Genomic DNA, 20,022 nt, shown 5'->3' on the forward strand with positions numbered 1-20,022 from the left:
AAAGTAAATAATTAAGTCCAATAACTATTTTCTAATATACATAAAGGTAGGAGGCATTGAAAAAAGAGAGAAGAGAGGGCCAATAAGAATAAACAAGTTTACCCCTTCAAACTTCTATTTTTTTTAATTCTAAAGGATTCTGAAAATTGAAAACAGTTTATCCTATTCCTATATAAAATGAAGACCACTGCAAAGAAAAGCTATCACATAAAGTTCAAATGGAGAATGACAGAAATAGAAACCTGAATAGGAGTTGAGCCATCCTAATGGCATTTTTAGCACTTCCTTCTTCTAGAAAAGGAATGTGATATAATAAGTAACTTCTCTTCATGTGAAGATGTAAAAGACATGCCGAAGTAGCATATTAAATGACCAGAACAGAAGTTTGGAGCTAACGCTAGTATTCTTAGCACGCCCATTGGTCATCTTGGGTCCAATCCCAGTATCTGGAATCAATGGCATTTTACTAAATATTCTTAGTTTTATTTTACATTTCTTAAACAGTCATTGCTTCTAAATTAAATCAATTTGCCATTGGCTGCTATGCAAGTTTTTAAAATAGTTGAGACATTTTACAATATTCACAAGAAGTTGACTATTTGGATGCCATCTTATGGATAAAAATACTGAATAACTGACCTTTTCTTATTATCAAAAACTACCTGTCTAGTAGTTAATCATCACACAAAATGGCATATGCATGCCTTTGAAATCATTTTAAAATTCTGAAAAGCTACATGTTACTAACATGTCAAAAAATCACTTTCTAGAAAATTAAATGCAGTATCAATTCACAGTTCTCTCAATCTTATGACTCTCCAACTAGAAAGCTTTTAGAGAAATTTGCCCCAATCAAGTTGGGAAATCCCATTGACCATACCTTTATAATATATCCAGAATCTGACCACTTCTCACCACCTCTCCTGCTACCACCTTTGTCTGAATCACCATCATCTGTTACCTGGATTGTTCCAATGGACTCATTACTTTCATGTATGCCTTGCTTTGCTCCCTGCCCCAACTATGCTCACCAGCCACTGATGTCCTTGTAATAATAGACAATGACGTTCTTCTCAAAACCTGCAAAATCTCTCATGAGAAATCTAGTGTAAAAACTGGAATCTTCAAGGAGAATCTCAAGTGATCTGACCCGTTCTGCTCCCTCCTTACCTGCCCTATGATTCTTCCTGCCCCCTGGCTTACTCTACTCCAGCCTCCTGTAAAAACACAAATATGTCAAGGGACTTCTAGGCTCAAGGCTTTAACCCTGAATGTTTCTTCTATCAGGTTCTTCCTTATTTCCCAAATGGCAAATTCTCTCATCTGCTCAAATGTCTCCCCTTAATGAGGCCTATTTAAAACTATATCCAACACATTGCATTCCCCTACCCTGGACTCCTAGTCCCTATCATTTTGCTCTGTCATTCTGCGCTGTCATTTTCTTTTTTCTACCTTCTAACATACTAGACACTTCTTTATAATTTACATATTATATCTGTTGTTTACTTCTAACTTCCCCCAAATAAATTGTAAGCTTCATAAGAGTTGGAATCTTTGTTTTGTCATTGACATATCCAAGCATTCACCACAGTGCCTAAAGCATACTAAGCATCAGATAAACACTGGCAAAAAATCAAACAAATAATAAACTAGGGTGTCAAAATTCCTTAAGGAACAGCATTTTCCTTGTGTTATGCCCAATTTAATTAACATTAAAACAAATCTGATATGATGTAAAACAAAAACCAACAACACTCTATACTGAGAGCAGCCCTGAGCTCTGGTGACTGAAACTTTCAACAAACTGCACCCCAAGTGCTTCTGCAAGCACTAACACAGCCAAACTTTCCAAAAAGAGCTCTCTGAGCAAATATGAGATGTGAACTGCAACCTCATGGATGGCAATCATCAATTTTCAAAGAACCATGACTCCATCCATAATCAATCTAAAAATGTGTCATTTTGTGATTCAGAAAGCTCTCAAGAATGTCCAAGGATCCCAAAAATCAAAATACATTATTCTGGATGAGAAAGATACAAGAGAAAATGGGAACTGTTTCTCTAGACTTAAAAACTGATTTCTATTTATTTTACATATTGCTTCTTTGTTCACAATAAATATATAAGATTGAAGAAAGACAAATTACAGACACAAAAAGTACAAATAAAGGAGAACTTGCTGTATCTGGAAATAACATACCAGCCATATTAAATAATAAAAATTTAACTCTTTAAAAAATTTTTAATTTAATTTCAATTTTAATTTAAAAAATGACTTTTTAAAAAGACAGAACCTCAGCATAAGCGATTGACACACAAAAAAAATGAACAATTCTAAAAGATCGTGTATTACAAAATATATCCCATCGATGTTCACATTTCTCTGGCTGTCATAAAATTTTTTCTACTATTGTTATTTTGTTTTTTAAATTATATGTTTGAATGGGAATCCATCTAAATCTATGCCTTCTGATTAGTTTCTTTTAATTGTTCATGTTTTAATAGTCTTTTCACATTCATACAAGAAAAGTAGTACAAATTTGAGTGAATTTATGAAATATAATAGATTAAATAGTACTTTAAAGTAAACAATGTACCAAAAAGTAAATTGGCCTCTGAAAAAAGTCCTAGGGTCTAATGAGCACCTTAGGTTTTATTTATACTAAACATAAAACATTTGTCTAGCTTCCCCTTTTTCATCAAAAGAAACATATTCCAAAAATTATAACTTCTATATTAGGAGTCAGCAAAGTTTTCTATAAAGGGCCAGATAGTAAATAGGTTGGCTTTGTAGCCACAGTGTCTCTTTTGCAACAACTCTCTTTGGCCGTTGTGGTGTACAAGCAGCCATAGACAATGCATACACAAATGGGTATGGCTATGCCCCAGTAAAGCTTTATTTACAAAAGCAAGCAGCAGACCAGATTTGGCCCATCAGCCATAGTTTGCCAACTCCTGTTCTAAATGATAATGCCTATCAAAGCTATACCCTATCGTAACGGAAGAAGAAAGATTCAAGCTATACTTTTATAAATAAAATAAAGAAACTTGGGTAAATATGACATAGTTTATAATGGTAGTCCCACCAAGTTTATGAAGATACTAAATATGCAACAAATCTGAACAAACACCAATATTTAAACAATACAACATATCATGGTGGCTATAACCAAAAACTAAGGTATACAAATAAATGAACTTTTTTTTAAGATTTTATTTATTTATTCATGAGAGACACAGAGAGATAGAGGCAGAAACAGAAGGAGAGGGAGAAGCAGGCTCCATGCAGGGAGCCCAATGTGGGACTTGATCCCGGAACCATGGGATCACACCCTGAGCCAAAGGCAGACACTCAACCACTGAGCCACCCAGGTGCCCCATAAATGAACTTGTTATTTAAAGACTTCAATTAAAAAATTAATTAATTAATAATAAATAATAAATAAATACTTCTTAGAAAAGACACATTATATGTAATGCCTTGCTGTCCCCACACAGTGGTGACAGATGACACCAGAAGACCATGCTTTCTAAGTATTCCATCTGCTTTTGACAGTTTTTGTACCTTTTGCCTGGCATACAGAAAACAAACAATAAATATTTGCTGAGTGAAAGGGAAATGAATTAATAATTAAATGGGCATAAACAGTTACTTCTCATTATTATAAAAGGATTCTATTTTCCCTTTACTTCTAATCTGCTGCTTCTAATGTGATATGAAAGGACTCCAAAATTTCCTAATAGCCTAACAGTGGTCAAGTGTGGGATTCAGTTTCATTATCTGCAAAATGTGTCATAAATCATTGTATGATTTTTATGAGTTAATGCATGCAAACCACATAAAACTGCCTGATTAAGTGTACAAAAGCAGTAACTATTAGCTATTATCATTATAGAAATTATATAACTAGACTTATCATGGTCATATGAAAATAAGCTCAGAGTAAAAACATGATAAAATTGGTTTTGTTGATTTAAAACATTCAAGGAATTTGACTGTTTCTCAGTTACTGCAGTATACAATGAACATCCAGGAATGTGAGAGATTTCTGCTTCTGGACAAGATGGAGTAACAGGGAACAAATTTACACTGGTGCCTGAAGAAATTGTTTTAAAAATCAAATAAAACGTAGGAAACAATAGTTTTCAGATATCAGTAGGCAACATAAGGACAGTGGTCCTTGAGAGAAATGAAATAAACAAGGTAAATCTATGAATGACCCAGCTTACTTCCTAGAGAGGTTCTAGGCCATGACACAGAAAGAATTCAGGCAAAGCCAAGCAGTTTCTCAGTTGAAGAGAAAGAGCTGGGCATCTGGAGAAACCCAGACAGCCAGGATTTACAGGGGACAGCTGCACAGAGAAAGGACTCTGAGATCTGCACAGTTTCCTCTTGTCTTCAGCTGAGTAGAGATAAGTGTATGTGTAATAGGAAATCACCCAAAGCCTGGGAAAGAATACCACAAAAGTTTCAAGCCCCAAGTTCACAAAGGGACAGGAAGAACCCCTGTTCCCATCAAAGTAAGAAATCTCATTCTAGCTCCATCTGTTATTGTACTCAGAAGAGTTCTTACCCAATAGCAAAGCAAAATTAGCTCAAGGCTAAATGTTTCTCTAGCTGCATGTAACAAAGTATAAAGCAAAACCTGAAAGGATGAACCTAAATAATTTAACCACATCCTCCAATAAAGCTCAAGAATATTTGTTAAAATTTAAAAATAGCACCAAATAAGGTAAAACTCACAATGCCTCGAATGCAATAAAAAATTACCAAGCATGCAAATAAATAAGGAAATCCAACCAATAATGAGAAGAGAAATAATTCAATCGAAAACTCAGAAATGACAAAGATGATAGTCAATTAGTAAATGAAGATATTACAGCATTTATTATAACTCTATCCATATGTTCAAGAAGCTACATGAAAGATTAAACATGTTAAGTAAATACACAGAAGACACTTTTTAAAGCTGCAAATCAAATTTCTGAAGGCGTCTACAATGTCAGAGATGAAAAATGAGCTTCATACAATTAACAAATGATTAGATATTGCAGAAAAATAATGAACTTGAAAACAGCGATGGAAATTATTCAAAATGAAACAGAAAAATAAATGGAAAAAACTATTTATCAATGATCTGTAGGACTATAAGAGGTCAAATACATATGCAACTGGAGTCCTAAAAATATTATCTTTAGAAATAATAGTCAAAATTTTTCCAAATTTGATAAAGTATATTTCCCTACATATCCAAGATGCAAAATAAACCCAAACCAGAAACATTAAGAAAAGAAAAAACAGAACAATATATCTCATAAGTTATGAGATACAAAAATTCTTTATAAAATCTTAGCAAGTTGGATCCACCAATATATCAAAAGGATAATAAATTATGGTCAAGTGGAATTAATCCCAAAAATGTAATTGTTACTGTAACAGCTGAAAATCAACCCATCACTGACTAAATAAGAAAAATTGTAAGATCATCTTAATAGACGATAAAAAAGTATTTGAGAAAGTACAACACCCATCCCTATTAAAAACTCTCAGAACACAAGAAGGAGACTTTCTTAGCATAATAAAGAACATTTATGATAAACCTACAGCAACCATCATACTTAAGGGTAAAAGACCAAATGCTTCCACCCTAAGATCACAAACAAGGCACGATGCCCACTCTCACATTTCTTTTTTTTTTTTTTCTCTCTCACATTTCTATTCCATATAGCACTGGAGGTCCTAGCCACTGCAACAAAGAAAAGGAAATTAATTAAATGAACCCAGGTTAGAGAGGAAGAAATAAAACAATCTTTATTCTCAGGAGACATTACTGTCTATGTAGAAAATCTTATCAAATCTATAAAAATAATAGTATAAAACAAATAAATTTAGCAAATTCTCAGGAAAGAGTATCAATGTAATAAAATCAATCATATCTCTATATTGGCAAGAAACAACTGGAAATTAACCTGCTTGGCTCAGTCAGAGGAGCATGCAACTCTTGATCTTGGGGTCATGAGTTCGAGCTTAAGCTAGGTGCAGAGATTGCTTAAAATCAATCAATCAAGAAATAAACATTAAAAAAAATTTTAAATAAAAAATGTTATAAGAAAAAAAACTATCAATTATTAGAGCTGGATGCCAGGTTTATGAGAGCTCTTTACAATGTTCTCTCTACAATTATAAATACTTGAAAAGTCCAAAGTTTTTTAATGAAAATTATATGTTAATGCTGGAGAAAAGATGTAATCTGACTAATCTTAACATCATAATGTGTTTCTCCAGAAGAGAAAAATTAAGTACTTTTATTCTAAAATCATCTCAAAATTAAAATTAGTTTGGACTCTGGACTTTTAAAAGTTTCATAATAAAAGATCCCAATTGTGCACTTAGTAACAGCAAAAAAAATCTCTGTAATCAACTACAAAACCAAAAATTAATTCTGATCTCCTTTCTGCTTTAATCTGTAATATTCAATTGCATCCAAAGTTCTGTCAAGTGTACAAAATGTTCCAAGATTAGAGAATAAAGTGTGTCTTCCTCTCAAAGGCAAGCTACTGCTGGTGTGTAACCAACAGCATCAGCCTTCTGTGGATAAAAACAGCCTTCAAACACCACATGCACCAAAGACCAAAGACCCAGGGAAAGTCAGGCAGAACAAAGCGGTTACCAGGGAGGAATTCGGCCAGCAGAGAGCTTGCCCTTCTGCCCTTCACACAAGAGTCTGTTTGCAACTGAGACTGGATTCTTGATTCCTATAAAGCAAAATTGGCAGAAAATGAAGTCAGAAAAATACCTTCAAGTTTCCCACTCAGCTTTGTGGCTGTTTCAATAAAACAACTTTTAAATACCTTAGAAAACTCTTATGTGTACTAATGAAAACCCTTAATTATTATGAACAATAAGGATCAATAAATAAATGAATCAACAAATAATCAACAAATAAATGAATACCTAGGGGATACAAGAAAGAATATAAAACATACATTCTCATGATTTGTCAGGTGCTGCAGCTTAATAGATACTGAAATTAGGTTTCTTGTTAACAGATTTCAGAATAGAATTTAAAAAATAAACTGAAAAAAAATAATAAAAATAAAAAATAAATAAAAAATAAACTGAAAGTATGGCATCTACCTTCAAAAAGTGAATTTCTTCCAAAGAATCAACATGATTACAAACAGCTGCATACCCACCTTCATATTTACCTTCATACGGTAGGGAGAAGAGGCCAAGTATGTACAAGATTGTAACCTAAAATATGGTTCAGACTGTTTCCAGAAGGGAAAATATAATGTGAAGAAAAGTGAAAGAGGATGCTTCTCTGGGAGGAATGATAGGACAGTAAGTATTAGTGTGAAAAACACTATCATGATGACAATGATGGCAAATATGACAATGTGATGAAGACAGTGACAGTAACTCAGTATCTACCATATGCCAAGCCCAGTACCAAACCCTTCAACACAGCAAGTATATTTCATTGATCTCTCAACTCTATAAGTATATTTATGAATGTTGATTACTGAGGGAATATTTGCACAAAGCATTAAGTCACCTACCCACGATCACAGTGCTAAGATTTTAAGAGAAGCAGCTAATGTCAGAGACCACATCCTAAACCACTAACCAATGAATGCCTCTCAGGACACCAGTACATACATACATACATACATACATTCATAAATAAATAAATAAATAAATCAGCAGTGGGACATAAAAAGACTATAAAAAATCAAATTAAAGTCACCATATTTACTCAAAACAAAACTATTTAGCTAAACAACAAAAATGTGCCACCAAAAAAAAAAAAAAAAAACGATGAAATGCCAAATAAAGAAAAAGCTCAGCTCTCTGTACTAGCTCTTAAAATATACCTCTGTATATGCTGATTCAATGTAGACTTTAATAATTGTCAAATTAAGTTATAAATTCAAATCTACAAAATCTCCATCAAAACTTCAAAAGGACTTCTATGATGTATGACAAGCTGACTCTTAAACTTCTCCGTTTAACTGGGAAAAAATGAAGAGGTATTCACCCTTCAAGATACCACTCTTATTAAAAACTATTCTTAATTAAAAGAGTGTGGTTTGGGGACACCTGGGTGGTTCAGTGGTAGAGTGTCTGCCTTTGACTCAGGGCATGATCCTGGAGCCCCAGGATCAAGAGCCACATCGGGCTCTCTGCATGGAACCTGCTTTTCTACCTTCTTCCTATGTCTCTGCCTCTCTCTCTCTCTCTCTCTCTCTCTCTCTCTGTCTTTCATGAATGAATAAATAAAATATATTTTAAAAGAAGAGAGTGTGGTTTGAATACAAATTAACAAATACATCAATGGAACAGAAAAAAAGCTGAAGTTCAGACACACACACAAGCATTTGAATATTTAATACATGATACAATATTTCAAACAAGTAGGAAAAGATAGACTCCATGTGAAAAGTAGAAGGAACACAGAGTAACAGGAGTTAGACTGTTTTATAACTGTAACCATTATCTGTTGCTTCTCAGCGAAATTCTCCCTTCATTGCCTGATCTGTGAAAATGGATATGGGCCCTTTAAATAGGTTTCCTTTGCCAGTTGGCACACTGATAGCTTTGTCAGTAGAGGGCACCGAAGAAACACTCTAGGAGGAAACTTTTTACTAGCCAGGCAAGTGGAGAGCATCATTTTCTTTCTTTCTTTTTTTTTTTTTTTTTTTTTTAGGATAGTCACACAGAGAGAGAGAGAGAGAGAGAGAGAGAGAGAGAGAGAGAGAGAGAGAGAGGCAGAGACATAGGCAGAGGGAGAAGCAGGCTCCATGCACCGGGAGCCCGACGTGGGATTCGATCACGGGTCTCCAGGATCGCGCCCTGGGCCAAAGGCAGGCGCCAAACCACTGCGCCACCCAGGGATCCCGAGAGCATCAGTTTCTTCACTATTTGGCCCACATGGTATTCCCCAGTGCTAAGTGCCTGCAGGGTGCAGCTTTCTCCAGCATTTGGCCACCACATGTTTTCCCTAGATCCTGAATCAGACTATAGCAGCACAGATGACAGTCCCAGAAAGAACAGGAAGGACTGTGCCCAGTTCAAGTCACAAACCTTCTTGGCCTCATAGGCACAAATAGCAAAGTTTCCCGTGGGTAAATGGCTGCCTGGTAAGCCAAAAGCCCAATCTTTATCCTGTGGAACAGAGGTTCAATTCCCATAGTTTCCTCACCCCTGTGTAAGCACCTACCTGTCTGAACTCACCTGTGCCCCATAGGATTGTCCCTGGTATCACAGTGACCGTGGCCTGGGTAACACAGCAACTTCTCTACTAGGCAGTAGCTACAACCACACCTTCTTCAATGAGATCTGAATCTCCCTCCAAGTTTATCCATACTTGGGTGTTCTCCCTCTGCCCTAGAATACATTTTGAGTTCCCTTTCTACCTTTGTATAGTTACTGTCCTATCACTGGTTTAATAGTTCTTTATCTTGGGATCCCTGGGTGGCGCAACGGTTTGGCGCCTGCCTTTGGCCCAGGGCGCGATCCTGGAGACCCAGGATCGAATCCCACGTTGGGCTCCCGGTGCATGGAGCCTGCTTCTCCCTCTGCCTGTGTCTCTGCCTCTCTCTCTCTCTCTCTCTCTCTCTCTCTCTCTCTCATTATCATAAATAAATAAAAATTTAAAAAAAAATAGTTCTTTATCTTAAACTTCCCCTATTAAATCTACTATCTAGTTTTTCTCCTAGTTGGACCCAGCCTGATACAGTAACCTTGGGCAAATTACTAAATCTCTTCTGTATTTCAGTTTCCTTATCTGTGAAATAGGGATAAAAAAAAGTAGTGTCCTCATCGAAGGGGAGGTTGGTGGGGGTTGGGGTAACTGGGTGATGGGCAACGAGGAGGGCACTTGATGGGATGAGCACTGGTTGTTATACTATATGTTGGCAAATTGAATTTAAATATAAAAAAAAAATGTGATGGGATGCCTAGATGGCTCAGAGGTTAAGTGTCTGCCTTTGGCTCAGGGAGTGATCCCAGTCTGGGATCCATCCCCCATTGGGCTCCCTGAGGGTAGCCTGCTTCTCCCTCTGCCTGTGTCTCTGCTACTCTCTCTCTCTCTCTCTCTCTCTCTCTCTCCTCTATGTGTGTGTGTGTGTGTGTGTGTGTCTCATGAATAAATAAAATATTTAAAAATAAATAAATAAATAAATGAATAAATAAATAAATAAAATGTGAAAAAAAGTGGTGTCCTCAAAAGGTAATTATGAGAACTAATGACAGAACACATATAAACTACTGGAGAATATATTGGTATGTAACAATCACCCAATAAATGGTAGTCATTATTATGGCTATTATTCAACGTCATATAGGGACAATTTTTCCATTATTTCAGAAAAAACAATGTATTAAAGAAGTAAATGGGGATCCCTGGGTGGCGCAGCAGTTTGGCGCCTGCCTTTGGCCCAGGGCGCGATCCTGGAGATCCGGGATCGAATCCCACGTCGGGCTCCCAGTGCATGGAGCCTGCTTCTCCCTCTGCCTGTGTCTCTGCCTCTCTCTCTCTCTGCCTCTCTCTCTCTCTCTCTCTCTCTCTCTCTCTCTCTCTCTCTATCATAAATAAATTTTTTAAAAAATTTTAAAAAATTTTTAAAAAATAAATAAGTAAATGAAAAATAAATTATAAGTGTACTAGAAGAAAATACAGGTGAGTATACTTATAATTATGAGGGAAACCTTAAGAAATGCAAAATACAAAAGCCATAAAAGAACAAGTAATAAGTTTGACAAATAATAATTTTAAATTCTAATACAATAAGGCACATTATAAATAAAGTTAAAAGGCAAGCAATGGGAATTCTGTCAAACATTTAAAGAAGAAACAATACCTATTCTACTAAAGCTGTTCGGAAAGATAGAAAGAGATGGAATACTTCCAAACTTGTTCTATGAGGCCAGCATCACCTTAATTCCAAAACCAGATAAAAACCCCACCAAAAAGGAGAATTATAGACCAATATCCCTGATGAACATGGATGCAAAACTTCTCAACAAGATACTAGCCAATAGGATCCAACAATACATTAAGAAGATGATTCACCATGACCAAGTGGGATTTATCCCCGGGGTGCAAGGCTGGTTCAACACTCGTAAAACAATCAACGTGATAGATCATATCAACAAGAGCCATATCTCAATAGATGCAGAGAAAGCATTTGACAAAATACAGCATCCATTCCTGATCAAAACTCTTCAGAGTGTAGGGACAGAGGGAATATTCCTCAACATCTTAAAAGCCATCTACAAAAAGCCCACAGCAAATATCATCCTCAATGGGGAAACACTAGGAGCCTTTCCCCTAAGATCAGGAATAAGACAGGGATGTCCACTCTCACCACTGCTATTCAACATAGTACTGGAAGTCCTAGCCTCAGCAATCAGACAACAAAAAGAAATAAAAGGCATTCAAATGGGCAAAGAAGAGGTCAAACTCTCCTTCTTCGCCGATGACATGATACTCTACATAGAAAACCCAAAAGACTCCACCCCAAGATTGCTAGAACTCATAGAGCAATTTGGCAGTGTGGCAGGATACAAAATCAATGCCCAGAAGTCAGTGGCATTTCTATTCACTAACAATGAGACTGAAGAAAGAGAAATTAAGGAGTCAATCCCATTTACAATTGCACCCAAAAGCATAAGATACCTAGAAATAAACCTAACCAAAGAGGTAAAGGATCTATACCCTAAAACCTACAGAACACTTCTGAAAGAAATTGAGGAAGACACAAAGAGATGGAAAAATAGTCCATGCTCATGGATTGGAAGAATTAATATTGTGAAAATGTCAATGTTACCCAGGGCAATTTACACATTCAATGCAATCCCTATCAAAATACCATGGACTTTCTTCAGAGAGTTGGAACAAATTATTTTAAGATTTGTGTGGAATCAGAAAAGACCCCGAATAGCTAGGGGAATATTAAAAAAGAAAACCAGAGCTGGGGGCATCACAATGCCAGATTTCAGGTTGCACTACAAAGCTGTGGTCATCAAGACAGTGTGGTACTGGCACAAAAACAGACACATAGATCAATGGAACAGAATAGAGAATCCAGAAGTGGACCCTCAACTTTACGGTCAACTAATATTTGACAAAGGAGGAAAGATTATCCACTGGAAAAAAGACAGTCTCTTCAATAAATGGTGCTGGGAAAATTGGACATCCACATGCAGAAGAATGAAACTAGACCACTCTCTTGCACCATACACAAAGATAAACTCAAAATGGATGAAAGATCTAAATGTGAGACAAGATTCCATCAAAGTCCTAGAGGAGAACACAGGCAACACCCTTTTTGAACTTGGCCACAGCAACTTCTTGCAAGATACATCCATGAAGGCAAGAGAAACAAAAGCAAAAATGAACTATTGGGACTTCATCAAGATGAGAAGCTTTGCACAGCAAAAGAAACAGTCAACAAAACTAAAAGACAACCTACAGAATGGGAGAAGATATTTGCAAATGACCTATCAGATAAAGGGCTAGTATCCAAGATCAATAAAGAACTTATTAAACTCAACAGCAAAGAAACAAACAATCCAATCATGAAATTGTCAAAAGACATGAAGAGAAATCTCACAGAGGAAGACATAGACATGGCCAACACGCACATGAGAAAATGCTCCGCATCACTTGCCATCAGGGAAATACAAATGAAAACCACAATGAGATCCCACCTCACACCTTAACAAGGCAGGAAACCACAAATGTTGGAGAAGATGTAGAGAAAGGGGAACACTCTTGCACTGTTGGTGGGAATGTGAACTGGTGTAGCCACTCTGGAAAACTGTGTGAAGGTTCCTCAAAGAGTTAAAAATAGATCTGCCCTACAACCCAGCAATTGCACTGTTGGGGATTTACCTCAAAGATACAGATGCAGGAAACGCCGGGACACCTGCACCCCAATGTTTATAGCAACAATGTCCACAATAGCCAAACTGTGGAAAGAGCCTCGGTGTCCATCAAAAGATGAAGATGTGGTATATGTATACAATGGAATATTATTCAGCCATTAGAAACGATAAATACCCACCATTTGCTTCGACATGGATGGAACTGGAGGGTGAGTGAAATGAGTCAATCAGAGAAGGACAAACATTATATGGTCTTGTTCATTTGGGGAATATAAAAAATAGTGAAAGGGAATAAAGGGGGAAGGAGAGAAAATGAGTTGGAAATATCAGAAAGGGAGACAGAACATGAGAGACTCCTAACTCTGGGAAACAAACTAGGGGTGGTGGAAGGGGAGGTGGGCGGGGGTTGGGGGTGACTGGGTGACAGGCACTGAGGGGGGCACTTGATGGGATGAGCACTGGGTGTTATTCTATATGTTGGCAAATTGAACACCAATACAAAATAAATATATTTTTTTAAAAAAGCAAGCAACAAGAGATACAGAACAGTCAGTTCACAGAGAAATGCTAATTAGGCCTTTAAACATAAGAAATTACATTAGATACCAATAAATTTTCATAATTAAAGAAATTAAAATTAAAACTAATTGATATACTTTTTTTTTTTTAGATTTTATTTATTTATGAGAGAGACACACACAACACAAGCAGAAGACGCAGAGGGAGAAGGAGAGAGAGAATAGAATGTCAAGTAGACTCCACACTGAGTATGGAGCTGGATATGGAGCTTGATCCCAGGACCCTCAGATTATAATCTGAGCTGAAACTAAAAGTTAGATGCTTAATCGACAGAGCCGCTCAGGCACCCCTGATATACTCTTTCTCACCTATCACAGAAACCAGAAAGGATAAAGGAGACTGGAACAAGTGAATAACCAAAGTGGCACATACGGAACACGCACTCAAAAAACTACAAAATAAATAATCTTTTAAAGTTCACTGGAACACTTAACAAAATACACCATAAACTGGGCCATAAAGCAAGTCTCAAAAAGCTTCAAGGGACTGGAATCATATAGAGAATGTTCTCTGATCACATGAAATTAAACCAGAAATCAAAAAGAAAACTAAACTAGAAAGTCTTTAGGCAAATAAATTTGACAACTCAAATGAAAAAGACAAATTCCTTTAAAAACATAAATGAGGGCAGCCCCGGTGGCTCAGCGGTTTAGCACCACCTTCAGTAGGGGCATGATCTTGGAGACCCAGGATCGAGTCCCACATCGGGATCTCTGCATGGAGCCTGCTTCTCCCTCTGCCTGTGTCTCTGCCTCTCTCTCTCTCTCTCTCTCTCTCTCTCTCTTTCTCTCGCAGTGTGTGTCTCTCATGAATAAATAAAATCTTAAAAAAAATAAATGAGAAGAAAATATTTTATGAAAAACTAAGTATCTAGAATAAATCTAATAAAAAGTATGCATAACATTTATACTGAGAACCATAAAACACTGCTGAGAAAAAAATGAGTAATGTTTATATAAATATAAAAATACTATGTTTGTGGGCCAGAATATTCAGTATTGTTAAGACATCAATTATCCAAAAATGATCCTATACATTCACTGTAATACCAATCAAAATCCCAGCAGGGTTTTATTATGGACATTGACAAGCTGACTCAAAAATTTTATGAAAATGGCCAAACACCTAGTATAGTCAATATAATGTTAAAGAAAAAAAAAGAAGTTAGAAGTCTTATACTACCAGGTATCAAGAATATACAAATATATTACCAGATATAAAGAATATAAAGCTACAGTAATCAAGACAACATGGCACTGGCAATAAATAGGAAAACGGAATAGAATAGAGGGTACAGAACCAAGGCATTGCATGTATGGTCAGTCACCTGATCTGCCAACACCTGATCTGCCAACACAGTCACCTGATTTCCTTATGAGAGGAAAGCATTGTCCTTTCTTTTGATAATGGCAATAAACCATTTGGATATCCATAAGAATAAAAAGATTAACGTGAGCTCCTATCTACATATGCTAAAATTAATCTAAGCTTGATAAGAGAGCTAAATGTGAAGGGTAAAAAACAGTAGAACTACTGGGGACGCCTGGTGGGCTCAGTCAGGGGAGCATGCAGCTCTTGATCTCCTGGTCATGAATTCAAGCCCCACATTGGGCATAAAGCATATTAAAAAAAAAAAAATAGAACTATTAAAAGAAAACAATGGAGACAATCTGCATAACTTTAGATAGGCAAAGATTTCTTTAAAAAATATTTTAAAAGCAACTATAAAATAAAAGGTTGGTAATTTAAACTGCATTAGAATTAAAAACTTCAGTTCATCAGAAGACAGCATGGAAAGAGTGAAAAGGTGATCCACAGATTAGGAGGAGATATACATAATACAGATATCTGACTTAAAATACATAAAGTACTTGAACAAATCAATAAAAGATAATCTAATATAAAATATGCAAAAGACTTTTGAACATACACTGCACAACAATATCTAAATGGCCAGTAAGTAGATCAAAAGGTTCTCAGTATCATTAGTAAACAGGGAAACTCAAAACAATAATCCCACTACACATATATCAAAATGGATGAATTTCAAAAAGAATAGCGATACCAAATGTTGGCCCTGATACAGAGTAATTAAAATGCTCATACATGCTTGTGGGAGTATAGATTATAACAACTACTTTTGAAAACTGTCCAGCAGTATCTACTAAAGCAAAGCACATTATGTACCTAAACTTATCATTTCAAATCTTAAGTTTATATCCAAGAGAATTAAATGCAAATGTGTATCAAAAGACATGCACAAGAAGATTCACTGGAGCTTTATTCATTATAGTCAAAAACTAGAAATATCCACTAAATATCCACTAAACATCTACTCAAATATCCACTAAAAGGAGAATAGATAATTTATGATATATTCTTGCAATAAAATTCTACTAAGTAATAAAAAGAAAAATTATTGTGACACAAAACATGGGACGATCTCACAGGCATGCTTTTAAGAAAAAAAAAAACCACAGAGGTGTATGATTCCACTTATAATTTCAGAAATAAGCAAATTAATCTATGGTGCCTAAAATCAAAATCAGAGGAAAAGAGAAGGCAGGAGCAGAGTATAAGAGGTATGGACTAGGAAGAGGCATATAGAACTCTTCTAAGATTATGGAAATGTTTGGGTTTTTTTTTTTTAAGATTTTATTTATTTATTTGAGAGAGAGAGAAAGAGCACAAACAGGGGAGGGAGAGGAACAAGCAGACTTCGTGCTAAGTGGGGAGCAAAGAGCCCAGTGCAGGGCTGGATGCCAGAAACCTGAGATCGTGACCTGAGCTAAATCAAGAGTCTGACGCTCAATCAACAGAACCACCCAGGCACCCCAGAAATGTTCTGTATTTTGACATGGAAACATTTTATATCTCGATTTGAGTAATAGTTTACATAGCTGTATACATTTAAAAAATCATGCAGCTTTATAATTAAAATCTGTGCATTGCATGTATATATTGCTTAAATAAAAGAACTGTAAAACATTAGATATATCTAATATGTACTGATGTGGGGAAAAAAATCTCTAAAACATCCTATTTAAAGAAAAAAATAAAATTTCATAATAATATATACATATATATTTTAAAAAAAAACAGATTTGTGTAATTGTGTTTCTATTACATAAAAATATAGATAAATACGTTACATTTTACTGTTTAAACCCCTCCAAGGGGAAAAGGATGAGAAGGAAAGATTTGGAAGATCAATGGTAAATTTTATTTATATCAATTGAATTTTCTAACAAAAAAATCTATTACCCATGTATTTCAAATAATCACAAATTTAAGAGGGACACCTGGGTGGTTCAGCAGTTGAGTGTCTGCCTTTGGTTCAAGGCATGATCCTGGGGTTCTGGGATTGAGGCCCGCATGGGGCTACCTGCAGAGAGCCTGCTTCTCCCTCTACCTGAATCTCTGCCTCTCTCTGTGTATCTCTCATAAATAAATAGATAAAATCTTTAAAAAAATAAAAAAGGATTTTGCTAACTCACATGTTAAATATCTATAATCTCAAGGAGGTGGAAGAGAATGCTCAAACTGTAACAAAGACTTAAGTATAAGCTCTTTTACTGTTTTCTTTAAAACTTTCCTAGCTAAGATTTCATGTTTTAAATTTAGACAAAGAAAACAATGTTGTCTTCAAGACTATTCCAGGCAAAATTGGTAGAAAACACAAGATTGACTAAATCTTTAAGAGACATATGATAATGTTCATAGTTCTTTAAAGAATAGAGGTAATGTGTTATAAGGTCCACATACCACTCAGTGCTCCAACAGCTCCAAAATTTAAGGATTTTCCATCCATTATGCTGGCATCACACTCAATTTCACCCAAGAGATTAAGATTAGATCCCATTCCTGCATTTGTAAAAGGAGAATCCTAAGAGATACAAAAAAAAAAAAAAAAAAAAAAAATTTAAATACCATTAGTCTTAAAGATTTAATTTTAATCCTTTATAAACTGTTTCAAGGGCTAGAAAGGGAAAGAATACTTCCCAACTCATTGTATAATACCAGTACAACCCTGTTTCCAAAACAAGACAAAGACATCATGAGGAAAGAAAACTCAGGCCAATATATCTTGAGAATTAAGACAAAAAATCCTCGAAGGAATACTAGCAAACCAAATGCAGCAAAATATAAAAGTCTTATACATCATGAACAAGAGGGATCCCAAGGAAGCAAGTTTGGTTTAATATGTGAAATTTAATGTGATACACCATGTTAATAAGGAAAATAAAGGGAAAAAAACAGGATTAAAAAAAAACAAAACCATCTGACAAAAATCTAACACCCTTTCATGAGCAAAGCACTCAACAAATAGAAATAGAAGGGAACTTCCTTTACATGATAAAGGATATCTACAAAAAGTCCAGAGCAAACATGATAATTAATGGTGAAAAACTGAATGCTTTCCCTTAAGGTTAGGGATAATACAGCAATGTTCACTCTTGTCACTTGTATTCAACATTATACTGGATATTCTAGACAAAACAATTAGGCAAGAAAAGGAAATAATGAGCATCTAGATTGGAAAAGAAAAAGGAAAATTATCTCTTAGTAGAAAGTAACATCTTGTATACAAAAAGTCCAAGGGCTCCACTAACAAACTATTAGGACTGATAAACAAGTTCAAAAGGGTTTCAAGCTACAAGGTAACAAACAAAAATCAACTATTATTTCTACACATTAGCAATGAACAATCTAAAGATGAAATTCAGAAAACAATTCCACTTACAATAACATCAAAAAGAAAAAAAGACTTAGGAATAAATTCAACAAAAAAGTAGAAGAGTTATACTCTGAAAATTACAAAACATATTAAAGAAGATCTAAATAAATGTAAGGACAGCCATGTACATAGATCAAAAGGCTTAATATCTTTAAGATAGCAATACTCTCCAAGACTGATCTGCTTCAACACAATCCCTTATCAAATCCTAGCTACATTTTTTGCAGAAATTGACAAGCTAATCCTAAAATTCGCATGAAAATGCAAGGGACTCAGAATCACCAAAACAATCTTCAAAAGAAAAATAAAATTGGAGGGCTCACACTTCTAGGTTTTATAACTTACTACACAGCTACAGTAATCAACACAATGTGATATAAACATATAGCTAAGGACAGATATATAGATCAATGCAATAGAATGCAGTGTCTAGATAGAAGCATTGCATTTATAGTCAATTCAACAACAATACCAGAATAATTTAACAAAGAAAGAATATTGCATAAGTGGAGCTGGAACAACTGGATGTTCAAGAGAACAAAGATCAATCTTATTTCACACCATAAACAAAAACGAACTCCAAGTGGATCAAAGACCTAAATATAAGAGTTGAAACTATAAAACCATTCAAAGAAAACATTGGGGCAAAGCTTATGACCTCAGATTAGACAGTGGTTTCCTAGACATGACACTAAAAGCACAAGCAACCAAAGAAAAAAACCAGATAAATTGGACATCATCAAAATTAAAAACTTTTGGGTTTCAAAATACATAATAAAAAAAGATAGAAAAACTCATACAATGGGGGTGGGGGACTGTAAATCATTTATCTCATAAGAGATTTGTATACAGGATATATAAAAACTTCCCACAACTCTGAAATAAAAACACAATTTTAAAATGGATAAAGGACATGAATGAATGTTTCTCCAAAGAAGATATATAAATGGCCAATAAGCACATGAAAAGATGATCAACATCATTACTCATCAAGAAAAGGCAAATCAAAACCACTATAAACTACTACTTCATACCCACAATTCACTTACAATAACATTAAAAAGAATCATAAAGACAGATGTGTTGGTAAGGATATAAAGAAATTAGAACCCTTTTACACTGCTGGTAGGAATGTAAAATGGTACACCCACTTTGGAAAGCATCTGGAAGCCCCTCAAAAACTTAAACATAAAGTTACCATTTGACCCAACAGTTTCATTTCTAGTTATATACCCAAGAGAAATGAGTTGTCTACACAAAACTTGTATCATATATTCACAACAGCTTATTTAATATTTATACACCAGCATTTCTGGAAACAACTGAAATGCCCACCAACTGATGAATAAATAAGTAAAACATGGTATATCTATACAATGGAGTATTAATTGGTAGTAAAAAGTAATGAAGTACTGATACATGGCAAAATATTAAAATATTAAAAACATTATGCTAAGTCAAAGAAGCCAGTCACAAAAGATCACATGCTAGATGATCCAATTTATATATCCAGAATAGGTGAACCCATAAAGTAGCATAAAGTAGATTAGTGATTGCTAGAGGTTGCAGAAGGGGGAATGGGGAGTGACAGCTAATATGTACTGTGTTTCTTTTTGGGGTGACTTAGATGAGCTAAAATTAGATGGTGTGATGGCTGCAGAACTTTATGAATATACTAAAAACCAAGTGAATTGTATACTACCAAAGGGTGAATTTTATGGTATATGAATTATATCTTTAAAAAAATATTGTGAAGGAACATCTGGGTGGCCCAGTTGGTTGATTTCAGCTCAGGTCATAATCTCAGGGT

General features: G+C 35.2%; 1 protein-coding gene across 7 annotated transcripts in view; it reads right to left on the reverse strand.

The window, feature by feature from the left end:
* Positions 1–20,022, reverse strand: part of TASP1 (taspase 1) — a 321,618-nt gene that overhangs the window by 261,679 nt on the left and 39,917 nt on the right. For all 7 annotated transcript variants that reach the window (XR_008667003.1, XM_055345390.1, XM_055345382.1 and 4 more), the window contains 2 exons: positions 17,240–17,360; positions 6,672–6,756 (listed from right to left, as the gene is read on the reverse strand). Coding sequence is in view for 6 of the 7 variants with exons in the window: in XM_055345390.1 (XP_055201365.1) it covers positions 6,672–6,756; positions 17,240–17,360 (206 nt within the window). In the remaining variant the exon portion in view is untranslated. The remainder of the gene's footprint in view (positions 1–6,671; positions 6,757–17,239; positions 17,361–20,022) is intronic.

This window comes from Nyctereutes procyonoides, unplaced genomic scaffold (genome assembly GCF_905146905.1).
Source record: "Nyctereutes procyonoides isolate TBG_1078 unplaced genomic scaffold, NYPRO_anot_genome, whole genome shotgun sequence".
NCBI lineage: Eukaryota > Metazoa > Chordata > Mammalia > Carnivora > Canidae > Nyctereutes > Nyctereutes procyonoides.